Raw genomic sequence first — 15,967 nt, forward strand, 5'->3', positions numbered from 1 at the left:
CCGGACTCCAAATAAGCCACACATCATTATTTAAAAAGAAAGTCACTCTTTCACTTGGAAGTATACGGAATAGATTAGGGCCAGTGAAGAAAAAAAAATAACGTTGGCAAGATTCTCACTTTTAAGTGATATATCCGACTTACTTCTACTCTCAAGTCGGGATTTTGACATTCGTATGTATATTTTCAGAAAGAGGGATAAATATTTAAATCCGGCAACAGGAGTTGCCATTTTCTGGCGCGGGAAAATCAGAAGTGTTTTTTGCCCGCAAGCTCAATGAGGTCTTCGTTGTTCGCTACTCTGACGCACGCATTTTATTTACGATCACCCTTTAAAAACGTCGAATGAACCGTGGTAAACATCGCGGAATGTGTCCCAAAGTGCATCTAATAGTTTAGACGAAAGCTTTTGGTCCTATTATGGGTCGCTACGACGAGGTGAAAGTGTTGCTCAAAAGATGGGAACAGAGCTTTGTCAAGGAGCACAAGAGGAAGCCCTGCAAGGTAACTTTTTTTGTGATCCCACACCTCTGTTTTACTGCTACAGTAAAATCACTTCTGACTATATTTGCACAAAATATTCAGGAAGACATTGATCAAGCTTCAGAGGATACCAGGAGTAAGTGAACGCATCATATTTGTCTGTTTTTGTTTATTTGTGAAATAATTCAATTTAATATGTTGCCCTTTCCCAGCTCTATACAAAGAGTATTATACTTTAAAACTGGCCAAAGAGAAAAGCAGCAGCAGCAGCACAAGTAACGTTGCAACCGGACATAAAAGTGAACAGTCTGATTCTGCCCTTCAGAAGGTATATATTATACTGTCATATTACTGTCATATTACTCACTCATACATTTGATTTAAAGAACGCAAGGGCGATGTACAATTAAAGAGTAAAATCAAGTTGAAAACTTTAAAACAAACACACATACCCCCCATCATTTAAAAAAAAAACAAGACTAGAATACGAGTGGTGTGACATTCTGAACAGCTATGTTCAGAGGGCGTTGTCAGGGAAGGCACAGTGCATGTAAAACCAATTCACGTTAAGAACATTGGCACGTTTGGGACATATTTTCTGCCAAAACGCAAAAAAAAAAAAACATGAAGTAGACTCAATATATTTATTGTACCAAAACAAAATAATTGTGAATTGGAAATCTAGTGTATGTGACCATTAGCAATGACTCACCATTCTCGTGCTCTTCAGGACTGCTGGGGTTCTCATTTGAATCGCAGCGCTTTCCCGGCGTCTTCGCCCAGACCGCTTAGTGCCCTGGACAGAGATGCTCTGAAGGCCTCTGCGCAATATTACGGCTTTAAGATCAAGAATAACCTGACAACGCTGACTCACAAGGTAGCTCAAGTAGAAAGCCAAGGTTGTGTAGTTGATCGTTTTGTTGATGTATGCTGCTTCTTCTTGTTACAGGAGAAACCCCTCTCTTTGAAAAAACCCGGACGTGTGCCTGTGGACTCCTTAAAAAAAGATGCTCAGAAAGATAACACTGTCACCACAACCCCTGATGCGGAACCCAGCCCCCCCAGGAAAGGAACCCCGTACTGTGTACATTGAATACATATTGCATACAAGTGAAGAGAACTTCACTTGTATGCAATTTGAACAAATAGGGCAACCATTTTGTCTCTATTCCTGCATAACAGGTGGGTGGAGCCGAACCCTGATGAACCTCTCGAGCCATTTCGACCCATTCCAGAACCGGCTAAAGGTTCTGTGAGTCCTGGTAGGTGTCAAGTATCACCTATGTCCAGTGGAGATGTAGAAAAAGATTCAGGGACTTTACCTGGAGCACTTGGACCTGCAGATTTTGGAGGGCTTCGAATAGCCGCTACCGCGGGAAGGCCTTCTCCCGCCAACCGGCTGAGCAATGTGGACACGAAGTGGCTGGAGAGATGTCAGGTTTTTGCTGAGCTGGAAGCTGAAGGGAAGCCCGCGGCAGGAAACCAGGAGCGATGTCAGCCAAACTGGAAATCTGAGGAAAAACGAGCAGACGATAAAGATGCCATGACCAACATTTCGGTAAATCCCGCTCCACAAACGAAACAAAATACCCAAGACCTTGCGCCACTGAAAGAACCCAGCGGGAGCCCACCAAAGAAGAGTGGGAAGAAGAGGCAGCGAGAAGGAGCAGCGACGGAGGACGCAGGACCCCATAAGAGGAGAAGAAAAAAGAGCGAGAAAGGAGATGAAAAGGAGGAGACGGCTGACAAAGGAGATGGGAAGAAGAGACGCAGGAAGAAGGGAAAAGAGGACGCCACCCAGGTGGAGGACGACAAAACGACAAAGGAACCAAAGAAGGTAGTCGGTGACTATAGAAATACCAGTTAGTAAATATGTTTTTTTTTAAAATCAAGGGCTGTTGATTGGGACTCTAAAGAACTAACAGCTACGATAATTACTCTTTAGGTTCCTCACGAGAACCTGCTTGGAGAAGTCGAGGAAGACTTTGGCGCCAGGCGATCACATCATGCGCAGCTAGCCCGAGGCAGGTAAGACTTTATCACACGTCCTACCCTTTGTCATACTTCCAGCGCTCGAATCCAAAGACCACATTTTTGGGAGCTTTGTCCTTTTTCCAGAGGCTCCAAAATTACCGAGGGGAACTTTGTGAAGATCAATCTGAAGAAGAAATCTCACGTCAAAGGATATGCCCTGAGAGGAATGACCCTGCGCAAACAAGTGCGTACATTTGTAAATATGTCGACTCAAAACGCACACGCAAATATGAAGAGAAAGCAAAGAAATAGTCGATACCTTATCATCAACTGGGTGGTTTCTGTCAAATGTCTTTTTTTTTTTTTCTCAGTTGTCCATGCAGAAGTTCCATCTGAAAGGCGAACGTTTCGGTGGCCGTGGGGGCTTTTTTGGTCGAGGCCGGCGCGGCGGCGGCCGCCAAGGCGACACCTGCTTCAAGTGCGGCGGCGCAGGACACTGGGCTGTCCACTGCAAGGGAGCAGGTAGCGTGCAAGCCCAAATTTGCTCCCATTTCGGCAGCAGACGAGTCGGGCCTCATTTATTTGAGCCCTCAGCTGGTTGGTGTCACGCAGTTAATCAATGTGCGACTTTTATTCCTTGGGTGTTATACGGACTACATAATACAACATAAACTTTTGGTTTTGCTTGGCAGCTCCACCGCCTTCTCTTCCCGACCAGCAGCCCGTCGAAGACGAGGAGCCCTTTGAGCTGCCCACCCTGGAGGAGGTCGCCAGGGCGACGGGAACACTGCAGCCCCAGGACCAAGATGGCCGTTTCAAAGAAGAGCAAGAACCGGAGAACGGCAACAACGACGAAGCTCTGCTCAACGTGATCCGTCCCGATTACGAGCGTCCGGTACCTCCGCCTCCCGTCGAGCCGCTTTACGGCCTTGCGGATGATGGCAAAATTCAGGGTAACGGAATTGACTTTGTCTTCATCGATGATCGCAGAACAATAACACGACTTTTTGTGTGGGTTCAGAGACACCGGACGACGTCTTTGTTGCTCTGCGAGAACTTGGCTACGACTCGTTCAGGGCGGGGCAGGAGGAAGCCATCATGAGGATCCTTTCAGGTACATAAAGCACTCGAGATGTTTCCAACACACCAGAGGTCCTGCAAGATACATAAAAAAAGGGAATGTTGAGCATTGATTACAAACGTTGTAATTCTAATTTATTCAATATTTGGGTAGTTATAACTTTTTTTTTTTTTTTAAATCCCGCACTGTCCTTAGTCTTACTTTGAATATTACTTCTGTCTGCAGGTCTCTCCACTCTGGTGGTGTTGTCAACAGGGATGGGGAAGTCACTTTGCTACCAGCTGCCGGCTTACTTGTTTGCCAAGCGGTCCTCTTGCATCACTTTGGTCATTTCCCCACTCGTCTCGCTCATGGATGACCAGGTCCCGCACCCGTCGCAACGACGTTTCAGAGATGACCCCGGCCACTTTTTCCCTCCATGTCTCGATTCCCTTCGGCAGCCGATTCCGAGCCCAGATTGAAAACCTGCTGTGAATGTGTCGTTTCTGTAGCTGTCTGGCCTGCCGGCCAACCTGAAAGCAGCCTGCATCCACTCCAACATGACGATGAAACAGCGCGAAGCTGCGATACAAAAGGTAGCAAGCCGGTCGCCGTTTCGGCAGCCGTCACGTATTTGGATTCTTGGAGGATTTCCTCGCTGTTTTTTTCAGGTGAAGGCGGGTCTGGTGTGCGTGCTGCTACTCTCCCCAGAAGCGCTTGTTGGCGGCGGCGGCGGCTCCAGGTTGGGGTGCCTGCCCGCGGCGCAGGAGCTCCCCCCTGTGGCCTTTGCGTGCATCGATGAAGCCCACTGCGTGTCGGAATGGTCGCACAACTTCCGGCCGTGCTACCTCCGGCTTTGTAAGGTGAAGGAAATGTTTTGACGACCATGTGACGCTTGGTCTTGATTTGTTCCCTTTTTTTTTTGTAGGTGTTGAGGGAGCGCTTGGGCGTGCGATGCTTTCTTGGGCTCACAGCCACAGCCACGTTGTCGACGGCCCTGGACATCGCCCAACACTTGGACATCAGCGACCAGGACGGCATCGCCGTCCGATCCGCCGCCGTTCCCGCCAACCTGCACCTTTCCGTGTCCATGGACCGTGAGAAGGATCAGGTACGACCGATCGCGTTCTCCGCTTCAAGACGGTCTATTTAAAACACTTTTTTTTTTTCTTTCCCGCAAGGCTCTGGTGTCCTTGTTGAAAGGCAATCGCTTCGGCTGCCTGGATTCGGTGATCGTCTACTGTACCAGGAGGGAGGAGACCGCTCGCGTCGCTGCGCTCCTGAGGACCTGCCTGCAGGGGACGCTGCTGAAAGAAAATAAAGAGATCGGCAATAGCCAAGCAAAAGTCAACCCCGTGGGGCAAAAGAAGAAAGAACTCGGTGAGCCGCTAGTTCGTTTTGGCGACATCGGCGGCCTGTTTAGGCAGCAAATGAATTGGGCCTCAAGTGTTTGAAGATGGTGTGATTACGCAACAGAACATCAACCCCCCGCCCCCCCCCCCCCCCCCCAAAAAAAGTCATCTGCCTCGGTTTATATTTTCCCAGCAAGGAAGAAGATTCGCAAACCCCTGAAGTGGCAGGCCGAGTCGTACCACGCCGGCCTCTCGGGATCGGAACGGCGCCGGGTTCAGAACAACTTTATGTGCGGCGAGCTCCGGATCGTGGTGGCCACGGTGGCGTTTGGCATGGGCCTGGACAAGTCTGACGTGCGGGGCATCATTCATTACAACATGCCCAAGGTGCGCGGTCCACTTCCCACACAGTAGTTTGACACAAAGTACTCCAAATGGCTTCCGTTACTGTCTTTCTGCATCTGAGCGTCACATTATTTCTTCAGAGCTTTGAGAGTTACGTCCAAGAAATTGGGAGAGCAGGGAGAGATGGCCAACCGGCACACTGTCACCTCTTTCTTGATCCCGAAGTAAGACTGCAACTGGAATTTGAACTCGCACGCCGCAATATTCGCTGCACTTAAGATATTCAAGAAATATAACGCCGCTTTCACTTCAGACTGGTGGGTAATCAATCTTTACGCGTAGGGTATGGACCTGCACGAGCTGCGGCGTCACATCTATTCCGACACGGTGGACTACTACACGGTGAAGCGGCTGGTTCAGAAAGTGTTCCCGCCGTGCAAATGCAGACAGATTCAGCGGAAACGGCAGCAACTAATCCGGGTAAAAAGGCCCTCCGTAACGTGCGTATCGCCGCGAGAGCAGATGGACACGCACCTCACACGTGATGATTGATGCGTCTTCTGTCAAGGAGGACGTCAGCGATGCAGAGATGATGGAGATCGACGATCGGGAAACCGGTCGCAACGCACCCGCCCGGCAGGAGATGGTGCAGTCTGCAGACGACGGTCATAAAATTGACGATACGGATGCGAAAGAAGTCAGCGTGGAGATTGTGGGTGACCAGGAAGTAGGAAGCACCTCCGAGTGGCCCGTGGAAAGACTGTGTCACACTCATGAGAGAGCCATGCCCATCCAGGAGACGGTAGAGACCCTGGACATCACAGAAGAAGGTAGTCAGTTGCACACGTTTGTTCGATTGCACGTTTAGGCTGCAGACTAATTGGGATAGAGAAATTTAAATTGACTACCGGTAATTGAAATTTCTCGTGCCCTCTGCTGCTTGTTCCACAAGTAATGAGTGTGTGTGTGTGTTTTTATGATTATTTTTTTCAGGTATTGAGACGCTTCTCTGCTATCTGGAGCTACATCCACAGCGCTTTGTGGAGCTTCTCCACCCCACGCTTTCCGTGTGCAAAGTCAGCTGCTACGACGGACCCAAACAGCTGCAGAAAATCACCAAAATGTAACACGCCTCACTCAGCTTTCCACACGCGTTCCGATTCTACCGTGTTAAATACTGAAGAGGATGCGTGACTTTGCAGCTGCCCGCCCGTCGCCGTAGTGTTGGCCCGTATGCGCATGGCGGGGGAGGGGGTGGAGTCGTGCAGCCAGCTGGAGTTTGACGTGGTGGAGGTCGCCGACATGATGGGATGGCAGCTCCCATTGGTCAAAAGGGGACTCAGGCAGCTGCAGTGGAGCACGGGTCCAGGTGCTTTGATGCTCAAGTTGTGTTACGAGATTAAGACAAGCGTATACGTGTGTGAATTCTGCTTCTGCCTTGTGGTTGAACTAAGCTCGCTCTTTATGTGCAGCTGGCGGGCGGAGTGGCGTCCTCGTGGAATTCTCTTCCCTGTCCTTCTACTTCCGCTCCTACGGCGACCTTTGCGACGAGGAACTGGACAAGGCGTGCCGGTTCCTGCATAAGCGCGTGCAGGACCGCGAGAGGTCGCAGCTCTACCAGCTGAGCGCCTGCTTCAAGGCCTTCAAAAGGTACACCTTCACGAATCTGTTCTGTGAGCAAGCTAGTAGGGCCTGAATTACTTGCGCCCTCTGCTGGTCACAGCTATGTACTGAAAGCAATTTTTGACACCTATTGCTTCAAGTTGTTGTGACTACACAGCATAAAATACTTTTACTACCCGTCTCAAGTACATTTGCAGAAAATCTATACATTCTTTTGTCACCAGTGTGTCCTTCAAGAGCGTGCTGTCCTGCTTGGACAACTTGGACGAGGGTCCCAGTCTCCGGTTGAAGGATCTTCTGTCAGACTACTTTGACAAGCGGCGGGAAAGAGACCTCACTCTGGAACCAGATGACAGCCTGCAGCACTACAAGGTGGCACAAAAAACTATGCTGATGTTCTAAACTATGATTTGGATTATTATTATTATTTATTTAAAACATTTTTTTGGTAGCTCTTGGACTGGGAGAATCAGATCCGAGCAGACATCAGGAGCTTCCTGTCCAACAGAAGTGATGAGAAGTTTTCAGGAAGAGCTGTTGCTCGAATCCTTCATGGCATCGGTGAGACATTACTTTCTAAATGTTTGCTTGGTTTTATTCCAGCATTAAAAAAATAATTTAAAAAATCGGGGCAAATCAGCCATTCAACAAGGCTGGAAAGGCCACTAGATGGTGCCATACAGCAAGTGAAGATTCCTTGCGTAGTAACTAACTATTGGCGAATTGGTGGTCAGCTAGAGAGGAAGTGAATTCTCCTTACAATAAATGTAAATATAATTCAAATGTTGAAGATAAGTATTTATTTTTTTAGGTAGTCCGTGTTACCCCGCCCAAATATACGGCAGAGACCGACGCTACTGGCGGAAGTACATCCAGTTTGACTTCAACCAGCTCATCAAGCTGGCTACGCAGGAGATCATTCAATTCAAGTAAAACACAGCCCGTTTTTTGTTGTTGTTTCAATTGAATCTCAATTTGTTTCTTTGTATATGAATAAAATTATTTTTTTAAGCTCGCAGGTTTTGATTGATAAAATATCCAAACAAAGGGACTCTTGGGAGCCTTTTATCCCGTTGTTGACTCAGGAGGCAAACATTGACTTGAGCCATAAATTCAAACGGGGGAATGTCCTCCCTTTCCTGTTAATGTTTATTTGATCTACCCTCCTTAATGATGTCAGGCTGACCTCATTACATACCTGCACACGCCCTAATATTGCACTCCTGGGTTGTGATCATACAAAAAGGGTAAAAACAAACAATGTTCTAGGCCCGACACCGTCATCAACATCAGTCAGCGAAACTCGGTGCAACATTTGGGCTTCCAGGCTCAGGCTGCCAACGTGTGCCATGTCATTAAAGTGAGTGCAAAGGGGACACCGTCACCACTTGTGCGGTGTGCGCAGTATACATTTTGCGTGTCATGACTTGTCACTGGACTCTGGCCCTAATGAAGATATACACACAACTCCACAGATTAGATGAAGCTGATGATTAAAAAAAAAAAATCTTTGCCAGCCAGTTTGAGGATGTAGTCTATTTTTTTTAGAAACCTCTGATTAAAGTTGAATAAACGAAATGAACAAAAACAAATACGAATTATGAAGTAAAGCAATTTAAAAGTCAAGTCAACAGTATTTATAGAGCACTTTCAAACAGCCATCGCTGCATACAAAGTGCTGTACATGGAGCGATTTAACATACACAATAAACAGTAAGACGAATCGGTAATAAAGGCGGTAGAAAGCACCAAGCAGTAAAATCAAGAACAAATCCAAGTCATGCTGAGTCGGATGCCAAAGAATACAAGTGAGTTTTGAGGAGGGCTTTAAAGATGGGCAGTGAGGAGGCTTGCCAAAAGGTACACAGAACTAATGCAGATTAAATCTATTTTCTCAAATAAATACACGCGATGACAGATAAAGTAAATTCATTGGAAAGATATTGTGGTTCTAAAAGGTCGATGCATCCCCTCTTCAAATGTCATGTTTTTCAGATTACAAAGAGAAACTTTCAAACTTGAACTGTGCAAAACAATTCCCCAAAATTATATCCCGAGCGGTAGTTAGAAAGTTTTTGCACTTCAAAGTAAATCAAGGTGCCAAAAAGCAATCTTGTGCAAGCAGTTTTATTATTCAAACTGTTGAAATCTACAAAATATATGTAGACCATCATTAACACTTCTTTACATTTACCATCAGGGAAATTTTGTGATGAGCCTAAATAAACTACTTTTTTTGTCACTCTTGTGGTACAAAATAACAAACACACACACACACACACACAAAGTGCGGTTATATGAATCTTGTGCATCAAGAATAACCTCTGTGCACTTTACAATCAAGTTGAAGGTGAGTTTAGCTTGCCATCACGTGGCTATGAAGTCACTTACACGGTAAAAATTTAGTGTGTAGTTGTGTGTTCAAAGTCCCTTTTCAGCAACTTTATTTGTTCATAAAATCGGGATCATACTGTCCTCGTATATTTTTGCCGTGCAAAATCTTGGGTCACACATTTTTGTATTCTAAGAATCCGCAACCAGTCATGTTGCCCCATTTTCTTGGATTATATTTTTGTATCTTGTATAAAATAGTTTATTTTTGCATACGGTGTCAATGAGTTTCTTTGGCTCCCCCCTCCCCTCCTTCACACATTTAACATACTAGAAAATGATTCATCCCTCACGTGTTAAGACCAAAGCTGGTCGAGGAACGCTAGAAGCTGATGCGCTCCTCGTAAAGGGACAAAAGCAGAAGGACGGCCCAACCGCAAAGCAGGCCAACGTTCTGCAGTGCGAATATCAGCCACGGCCTCTTGGATTTGATGTGCATCATGGTGGGTAACTGGAGTGGGGAACAACACCAAAAATGGTCCCTTTTTTTTAATAGACATTTTTTGGACATACATCTCTTCCTCATTTGTTTCAATGTGTACTGCATATACTCTATCCACTTATACTCATTCACTCCCACAAAGACATTTTTAAATGTCTTTTCAGAATTGGCTGCTACTGAATGAGTTCAAGGATTCCACAGTACAGTACTTAAGAAGTAGGACCACTCACCATATCAGCCAAGCCCACATAGAGAAAAAGGCCCGCGGTGATGGTGCCAATCCACTGCGTGGTGGCCAGGTCGGTAGCCACGCTCAGGGCAACGTAGAGGCCCACGAAAGACGTCATGGCGCTGCCGACGTTAAAAAGCAGCGCCCGGCGCACAGACATCCCACAGTTGAGCAAGATGGCGAAATCGCCTTAGGGCACAAAAGTGTTCAAATGAACGATCGGACAGCTTCCTTCTCGGACATGGACTGATAAGCCGGGACGGTCTTCATGAGCAGACCTCGACAAAGCAGCTATGACCTGTACACGCATACACATACACAACTGGACAACCACACGCGCATACACATCCTTATTATCACCGTCTTCATCGCTCCGATTCCCCCCCCGTGACGTGGTTCGATCTGCAGAGCGCTTGTGTCCGTGCAGCTGGCCAGGAATGCCGTGTCACGACCCCCCCCCCCCCTCCCATTCATCCTCCCCCTTACTACATGTTTTGTCTTGTTGTAACTGTCATATGCTTATTTATGTGCTTGGGTCTTTTTTTATCCTGGACTTAAATTATCCTCAGAAGAGGATAGTTCGAGCGCATTTTTTTCCCTCTCCCTACCCAGCGTTTTCCTTTGAATTCTGAATTCTGACTAATTTCCCCATTGTGGGAAATCTTATCTTATCATGTACAAGAAATTTTAATAACGTGCAACTTGTTTGCAACATACTGGAAGATGCGGGGGCGGACGTACTGTACCTCAGTGGGTACTGCTGTTTTTTTTGTCTTTGCAACAGAGTTGAAATTGGGAGCGTGTATGTTTCACCTAGCTCGTGGGGCAGCTCGTGGCAGAGGACAGCCAGCGTCGTGGCCAGTCCAGATTTCCATGAGAGCGAGAAGGCGGCGCCCATCGCCAGGCCGTCGGCGAAGTTGTGGATGCCGTCCCCTATCGTGATCATGTAAGGCAGCAACCGCTGTTCTGTGCAAGGACACAGCTGCTATGTTAGTTCGCAATTAACATAATTAGAGGTGGACTCCCGTATCTTTGTAATTCCATGTATTTGCCGTTTATGGTTTTAACAAAAGGAAAAAATGGCACTGTGCTCTTTGAGAAAATAAAAAAAAAGAAAGCACAAATTTGTGGCTAGTGTATATGCGGGGGATTACGACAAAAATCTTACCTCTGGTCCTCTCTGCGGGCGTGTGAAAATCTCTTTCGTGCCGCTCCTCCTCTTTGACCTTGACACACGTCATCATAATCAGTGTCACAATGATATCAGTGGACCTCGAATGTGCAACAGTTCTTACCAGGTCCATTTTGGAAGTTGAGTGCGATTTGTCTTTTTGTTTCCTCTCCTGGTGATACATCTCAAGAACTCGGTCGTGGTCACAGTGGTGACCTTTGGATTCATCCTTGAACAATCGTCACAAAGGATAATGAAATGTTTTGTGGGGCAAAAAAAAGAAATAAACTCCCACTCAGTACAATGCAAGAGCTGTCAGTTCAAATCAATGGAAATTATTTCCCTTTAGGTTGAGGCAAGAGTCACATGTGACTTGTCCCAGCCAATCAGTAAAGTGCAGTGAACAGAATGGAGAGACTCAGACTAATGAAACGTAAAGCAATTGAATATACTGAAAGGAAATTAAATTTGACTTGAATTTTTACGCAGATCAACAAAATGATCATAATTTTAAAACTTGTTTTTGTTTTAAGTCTTGTAATGAATTTTAAAAACTATTAAAATGTAAGGTCCCTTACAATTAATTTCTTATTTAATTATCTATGAAAGAATTAGCTTCACCTTGGGCGAATGTGTGATCTCAGCCTGGTGTACCTAATGGAGTGTCCAGTTGCTTTTTTTCTTTTGCTCACCCCGTGGTGGTGATGTCTTTGCGTGATGATGTTGAAGACGGTTTCCATTACGTAGAAGAAATAAATGCCGCTCAGCACCACCAGCATCTTGTACACGTAGTCCGACACCTCCAGCTGGTGGTCGTGGCTTCCGCCGGCTTCGTCCAAGTGGTGGACGTGCAGGCCCAGAAACTACGCGCAGTAGGAAATGAGTGCGTTGCGCATTGATCAACCATTCCCAATGTAACATCTTAAATGAAAAGCACGCGGGTTTCTCTACTGTTTGTGACATTTTGGATTGCCGGCGTGCTAGACGTGATGAAGCCGAGATAATGCCGGCTCACCATGGGCAGCAGGTGCAGCAAAGCGTCCCCCGTGAGCGAACCCACGGCCAGGCTGATGCAGAACTGGATGCACAGCTGGAAGACGCTGGTGCACGACGTACACAGCAGCAGCACGATGCCGAACATGGACATCAGCGTGATGACCACGTTGGCCAGAGTTGCGTACAGGTATCCTGGGTCACATGCACACGAGGGCATCAAGGCCAAACAGTCAATAATCTACTGGAAGGCCAAAGACGTCGACGCATAATCATCAACGGGCAATAAGACTCCACCTTAATTTTTAACCGATAGACTGTTTAGCGGGAGACGTTTTGGTAGGTGTTGCTGTTTTGGTTGTCAACGGCATTCAAATGGGCCCAGCCGTTAACTCTTACGGGCGCGTGTGTGTGAAGGGTCCGAGCGAGAAAGCGCTTACTCTCCGTTTGGCTGAGCTGGTTGTGTTTCGCCGGGTGCGAGCTGATGCAGGCCTTGCTCAGGATCTGCTGGATCAGCGCCGGGCTAAGCCGAGCCAGGTCGGAGCGGCCCAGCCTGGACGAGTTCACACCCAGGCCGTGGATGAGTACCAGCTCGTGCGCGGAAAAACAGTGCTAGGAGGAAATCGCGACAATCTTTTGTTATTTTTCAAATGCTTCTAAAACGTCGTCAAGTGTCTTTCAGTGACGTCTTCACCTCCTCCCAGGTGCCACCGCTTTCGGAATGTCGCCGTCGCCTGCTGTGATCGTGATGGGCATGCTCGTCCTCGTCGTGGCCGTGGCTCGACTCCAAGTTGGGTCCGATGTCCAGAGACCTCATGACAGCCTCCAACTCTACAAAGTCCAGACAATGTTCAACTTTTTCTTTTCCAAGTCAAGCCACGTCACGAGTGACTCGAGTTCCTTTTATTTTTTTTCTTCACCTGCGATAGTGAAATTCTCAGAGCCCAGTCGGTGCATGATGTAATCCAGGAAGAAGCTCTCGTCGGGGAGTGATTGGAAGCATTGACCTCGCAGGGCATGATACAAGAGCCGGCCCAGCACTGCACCCGACGCTTGCGTCTGCTCTGCTGAAGGGGCGCCGACCTCCGACATGATGTCGCTTGATGTGATGCAACTCTGGTTATTGATGGCGATTAGGAATAAAAAGATGAAGTGTTCTTTGGTGACTTCATTTCATCATTCAAACCCACGCATGATTTAACAGCTAGGAACGCCAGGCAGAGGCCACAATGCCAATATTGCTTTGCTCAAAAATGAATTTGAAAGTGTCTCGGATGAGTCGAACCTTGAACCCTTTGGTCAGAGACCACATCATCAGCCAAACCATGATGATTCATCAGGTCAATGATCTAAGGGGAGATCCCAGCGTGGTGAAAAGACCTTCAAATCACCCTCATGTATGTCGCAACCTCTTCCCTAATGGGCTGGAACTTTTTTTTTTAAATCAAGAATTGCTTTTCATGTATCTGAGCTGAAATCCAACCTTTGGCCCTTGGGTCCCAGGCTGCATCATAACCCAAACAAACATGGCTAGCTCAAAATAATTCAACAAGCGCACGCTCCGGTCTGGACGGAGGATTGCTCACAGACTGGTTCAAAGTGCCAAATCTGTCAAGACAGCCCGGTTAGCACGAGATGACCAAACATAAGCGAATACACTTTTTTCCCCACTGACCTCAATGTCTGATGACTCATAGTGCTTGAGAAGTTCTCTGAGCACTTTTTCTAATCCAGGGAGGCCCACTTGGCGATGTTCATGGCCGTGGCATGACTGGCCCACCTCCGCTTCCTCCTCCTCTTCATGGTGATGTTCATGGTGATGTTCATGGGAATGTCCACTTGCAATCTCATCCAGGAAGTGTTCCACCTCCTGCCCCCACCTGCCCTGGCTCGCCGCAGCGCACACCATGTCAGGAGAGGCTAGGTACAGGACGCAGCCGGCAGCGAGGGCGCTAAATTCCATCACGTCGACGGCATGGTATTCTTCGCCTGCCTGCCGATGGTCGCTGTGATTGTGGATGAGCTGGTGGACGGCCTCCGATAGGTTGCACTGGAGTGAAAAACACGTTTGTGGTCAACTGATATTAGTTGAATCGGGTTATGCAATTCAATTCAAGTGCGTTTTCAGTGGTCGCATTTTGGGAATCAAAACAGCACGTTCGACAAATATTTGATCATTTATCAGCTGTATTTAACAGGAGCAGGGCTTCAGACAAACTTTTCTTTTTAAACCAGCAGCGAAGGACGAGTAGAACAATTTACAGTACTTCTCCTTTCATCTTTATTTCAATTTAGACTATGTTTTGCGAGTACTTTTGCCACTTCAACCCGCTTTATGTACGATGGTCACTAATTCTGTTGCTTACATTCGAAATTGACCTTTTGATGAGATACATTCACACAACAGGCTTTTTTCAAGGGCTGTGTTACGTCACTATTTAGGTCAGTTAACTGATTGATTGATTCAGTGTATCTTTTTCAAGGTTTGAATCGACCGTATTAAGTGCTTATCACCCATAAGCCAAACAATGTTTCCTTTCATTTCTGCCAGGGAGACACAATCCATCACACACTTTCCTTTAACTGCGTCCACAATGTGACATGCAGCAAGTTCAACGACTTTTGACATACTGATAATGACGCTAACACCTCACTGACGTTGGCTGAAGAAAGATATTTTATTCCCAGTACCACAAATTCCTTCAATAAAATTATTTTTGTTTCTAGCATGAACTTTAAAATTATTTAAGCCATTATCAGTAGTTGTTATCTCATTAGCAGCGCGTTTACAGTTTTTGGACCTCGAACCCTGAGTCGTATGTAAAAAAAAAAAACTACATACCTTTCCACACGGCACTTGTCCACACTGCACACGGTTCTCGAGTGTATTAAAGAGAGAGACCAGAGACTTGTCATCCAGAAGCGAGTGCTCCTGCCCGGGGTGCAGCAGGTTCACTACGGCTTCGTACGCCTCCTGTAACGCGGGACATGCCGATGCGCCATCGAGCGTACACCAGCTTGACAGCGCTGAGAGAACGAGAATTGTTTGGCCAAACGTTTGCATTTTAGCTGACTACGGGTGTTAAATCTAAAAAAAAAACGTGAACAGGTGGCGGTTGATCTGGTTCTGCTGGATTTCTGGACCAAACTTGCACTGTCAAGATGCTGCTGCCGGACTTTATTAGACCTGAGGTGCCTCTGGATTGTGATTGGCTGAGCGCAGTCCTGTTAAATGCTAAAGCGTTACCACCTGAGGCCCCCTACACGCGCACACGCAGAACCATTTCCACCAGGGACGTGCGGTCAGGGTAGCCAGGGGGGCAATGGCGCCCTCCGCTGTCCTAAAAATAGAAGGGGAAAAAACTCAGGACTACATAAAATTCATGTTCATTTCAGTTGTATGGTTCGTGCTTTACAATCATTTTCAGTAATCAGCAATGATTTTATCATTAACCTAGCTGGCTGACGTCAAGAAATTCATCATAAAATTCAAAACTAAAAACAAGAGAAACCGAATTTTGACATGTTGCTCAGATTTATTCATACGTAATATGCATATAAAACGGGGTGTTTAAAGTCTACGTACACTGTTCAAATGCTATTTGTATTTATGAAAAAGAAACGGACCACGGTGAGTCATTTCAAAACTTTTTCCGACATTCATGTGACCTACGCACAACTAAATTGAAAAAAAATCAAGTCAGCCCGCAAAATTGAGAGGTTAAGTAAACAAACAACTTGGATGTGGTTGCACAAGTGCGCGCACCCTCTTAACTCGGGATGACGACCCGGCTAGAGCACGAAACAAATGGAAAAACGGCTTGTATACTGCATTTTTAGTTCCGGAAGTTGTCAACGACAGCATTTCTCATACTGACAAGAAGATGGCGACAACGTGTCGTCTG

The 15,967-nt window shown here is 46.7% G+C and overlaps 2 protein-coding genes and 1 long non-coding RNA gene across 4 annotated transcripts; 1 reads left to right on the forward strand and 2 right to left on the reverse strand.

The window, feature by feature from the left end:
• Positions 1-67: 67 nt before the first annotated feature.
• recql4 (RecQ helicase-like 4) lies at positions 68-7,847 on the forward strand. Of its 2 annotated transcripts, XM_052070312.1 has the most exons (26): positions 68-503; positions 585-618; positions 695-810; positions 1,213-1,359; positions 1,432-1,559; positions 1,665-2,319; positions 2,428-2,510; positions 2,601-2,700; positions 2,828-2,978; positions 3,149-3,409; positions 3,478-3,570; positions 3,763-3,899; positions 4,029-4,112; positions 4,188-4,379; positions 4,445-4,627; positions 4,698-4,896; positions 5,062-5,255; positions 5,354-5,437; positions 5,556-5,693; positions 5,782-6,043; positions 6,207-6,336; positions 6,416-6,582; positions 6,686-6,863; positions 7,061-7,208; positions 7,289-7,397; positions 7,648-7,847. In XM_052070312.1, exons 1-26 carry the CDS (start codon positions 420-422, stop codon positions 7,767-7,769), a joined length of 4,179 nt encoding a protein of 1,392 aa, XP_051926272.1. In that variant the 5' UTR covers positions 68-419; the 3' UTR covers positions 7,770-7,847. The 2 variants fall into 2 exon arrangements, with proteins under 2 accessions (XP_051926272.1, XP_051926271.1); XM_052070311.1 differs by lacking the exons at positions 68-503; positions 585-618; positions 695-810; positions 1,213-1,359; positions 1,432-1,559 and having other exon boundaries at positions 1,624-2,319; positions 6,416-6,576.
• On the reverse strand, positions 1,113-1,508 carry LOC127603818 (uncharacterized). Its single transcript, XR_007963141.1, has 2 exons — positions 1,357-1,508; positions 1,113-1,278 (listed from the first exon to the last, which is right to left on the reverse strand). It is a non-coding gene; the product is annotated as an uncharacterized LOC127603818 (long non-coding RNA).
• Positions 7,848-8,947: 1,100 nt separating the features above from the next.
• slc39a4 (solute carrier family 39 member 4) lies at positions 8,948-15,708 on the reverse strand. The gene is made up of 12 exons (XM_052070347.1): positions 14,905-15,708; positions 13,738-14,112; positions 12,983-13,178; positions 12,757-12,893; positions 12,503-12,674; positions 12,085-12,257; positions 11,762-11,932; positions 11,194-11,298; positions 11,067-11,124; positions 10,712-10,864; positions 9,900-10,087; positions 8,948-9,678 (listed from the first exon to the last, which is right to left on the reverse strand). The coding sequence occupies exons 1-12, from the start codon at positions 15,124-15,126 to the stop codon at positions 9,550-9,552; spliced, it is 2,079 nt and encodes a 692-aa protein (XP_051926307.1). The 5' UTR covers positions 15,127-15,708; the 3' UTR covers positions 8,948-9,549.
• Positions 15,709-15,967: the final 259 nt, after the last annotated feature.

This window comes from Hippocampus zosterae, chromosome 7 (assembly GCF_025434085.1).
Source record: "Hippocampus zosterae strain Florida chromosome 7, ASM2543408v3, whole genome shotgun sequence".
In the NCBI taxonomy this organism is placed as follows: domain Eukaryota; kingdom Metazoa; phylum Chordata; class Actinopteri; order Syngnathiformes; family Syngnathidae; genus Hippocampus; species Hippocampus zosterae.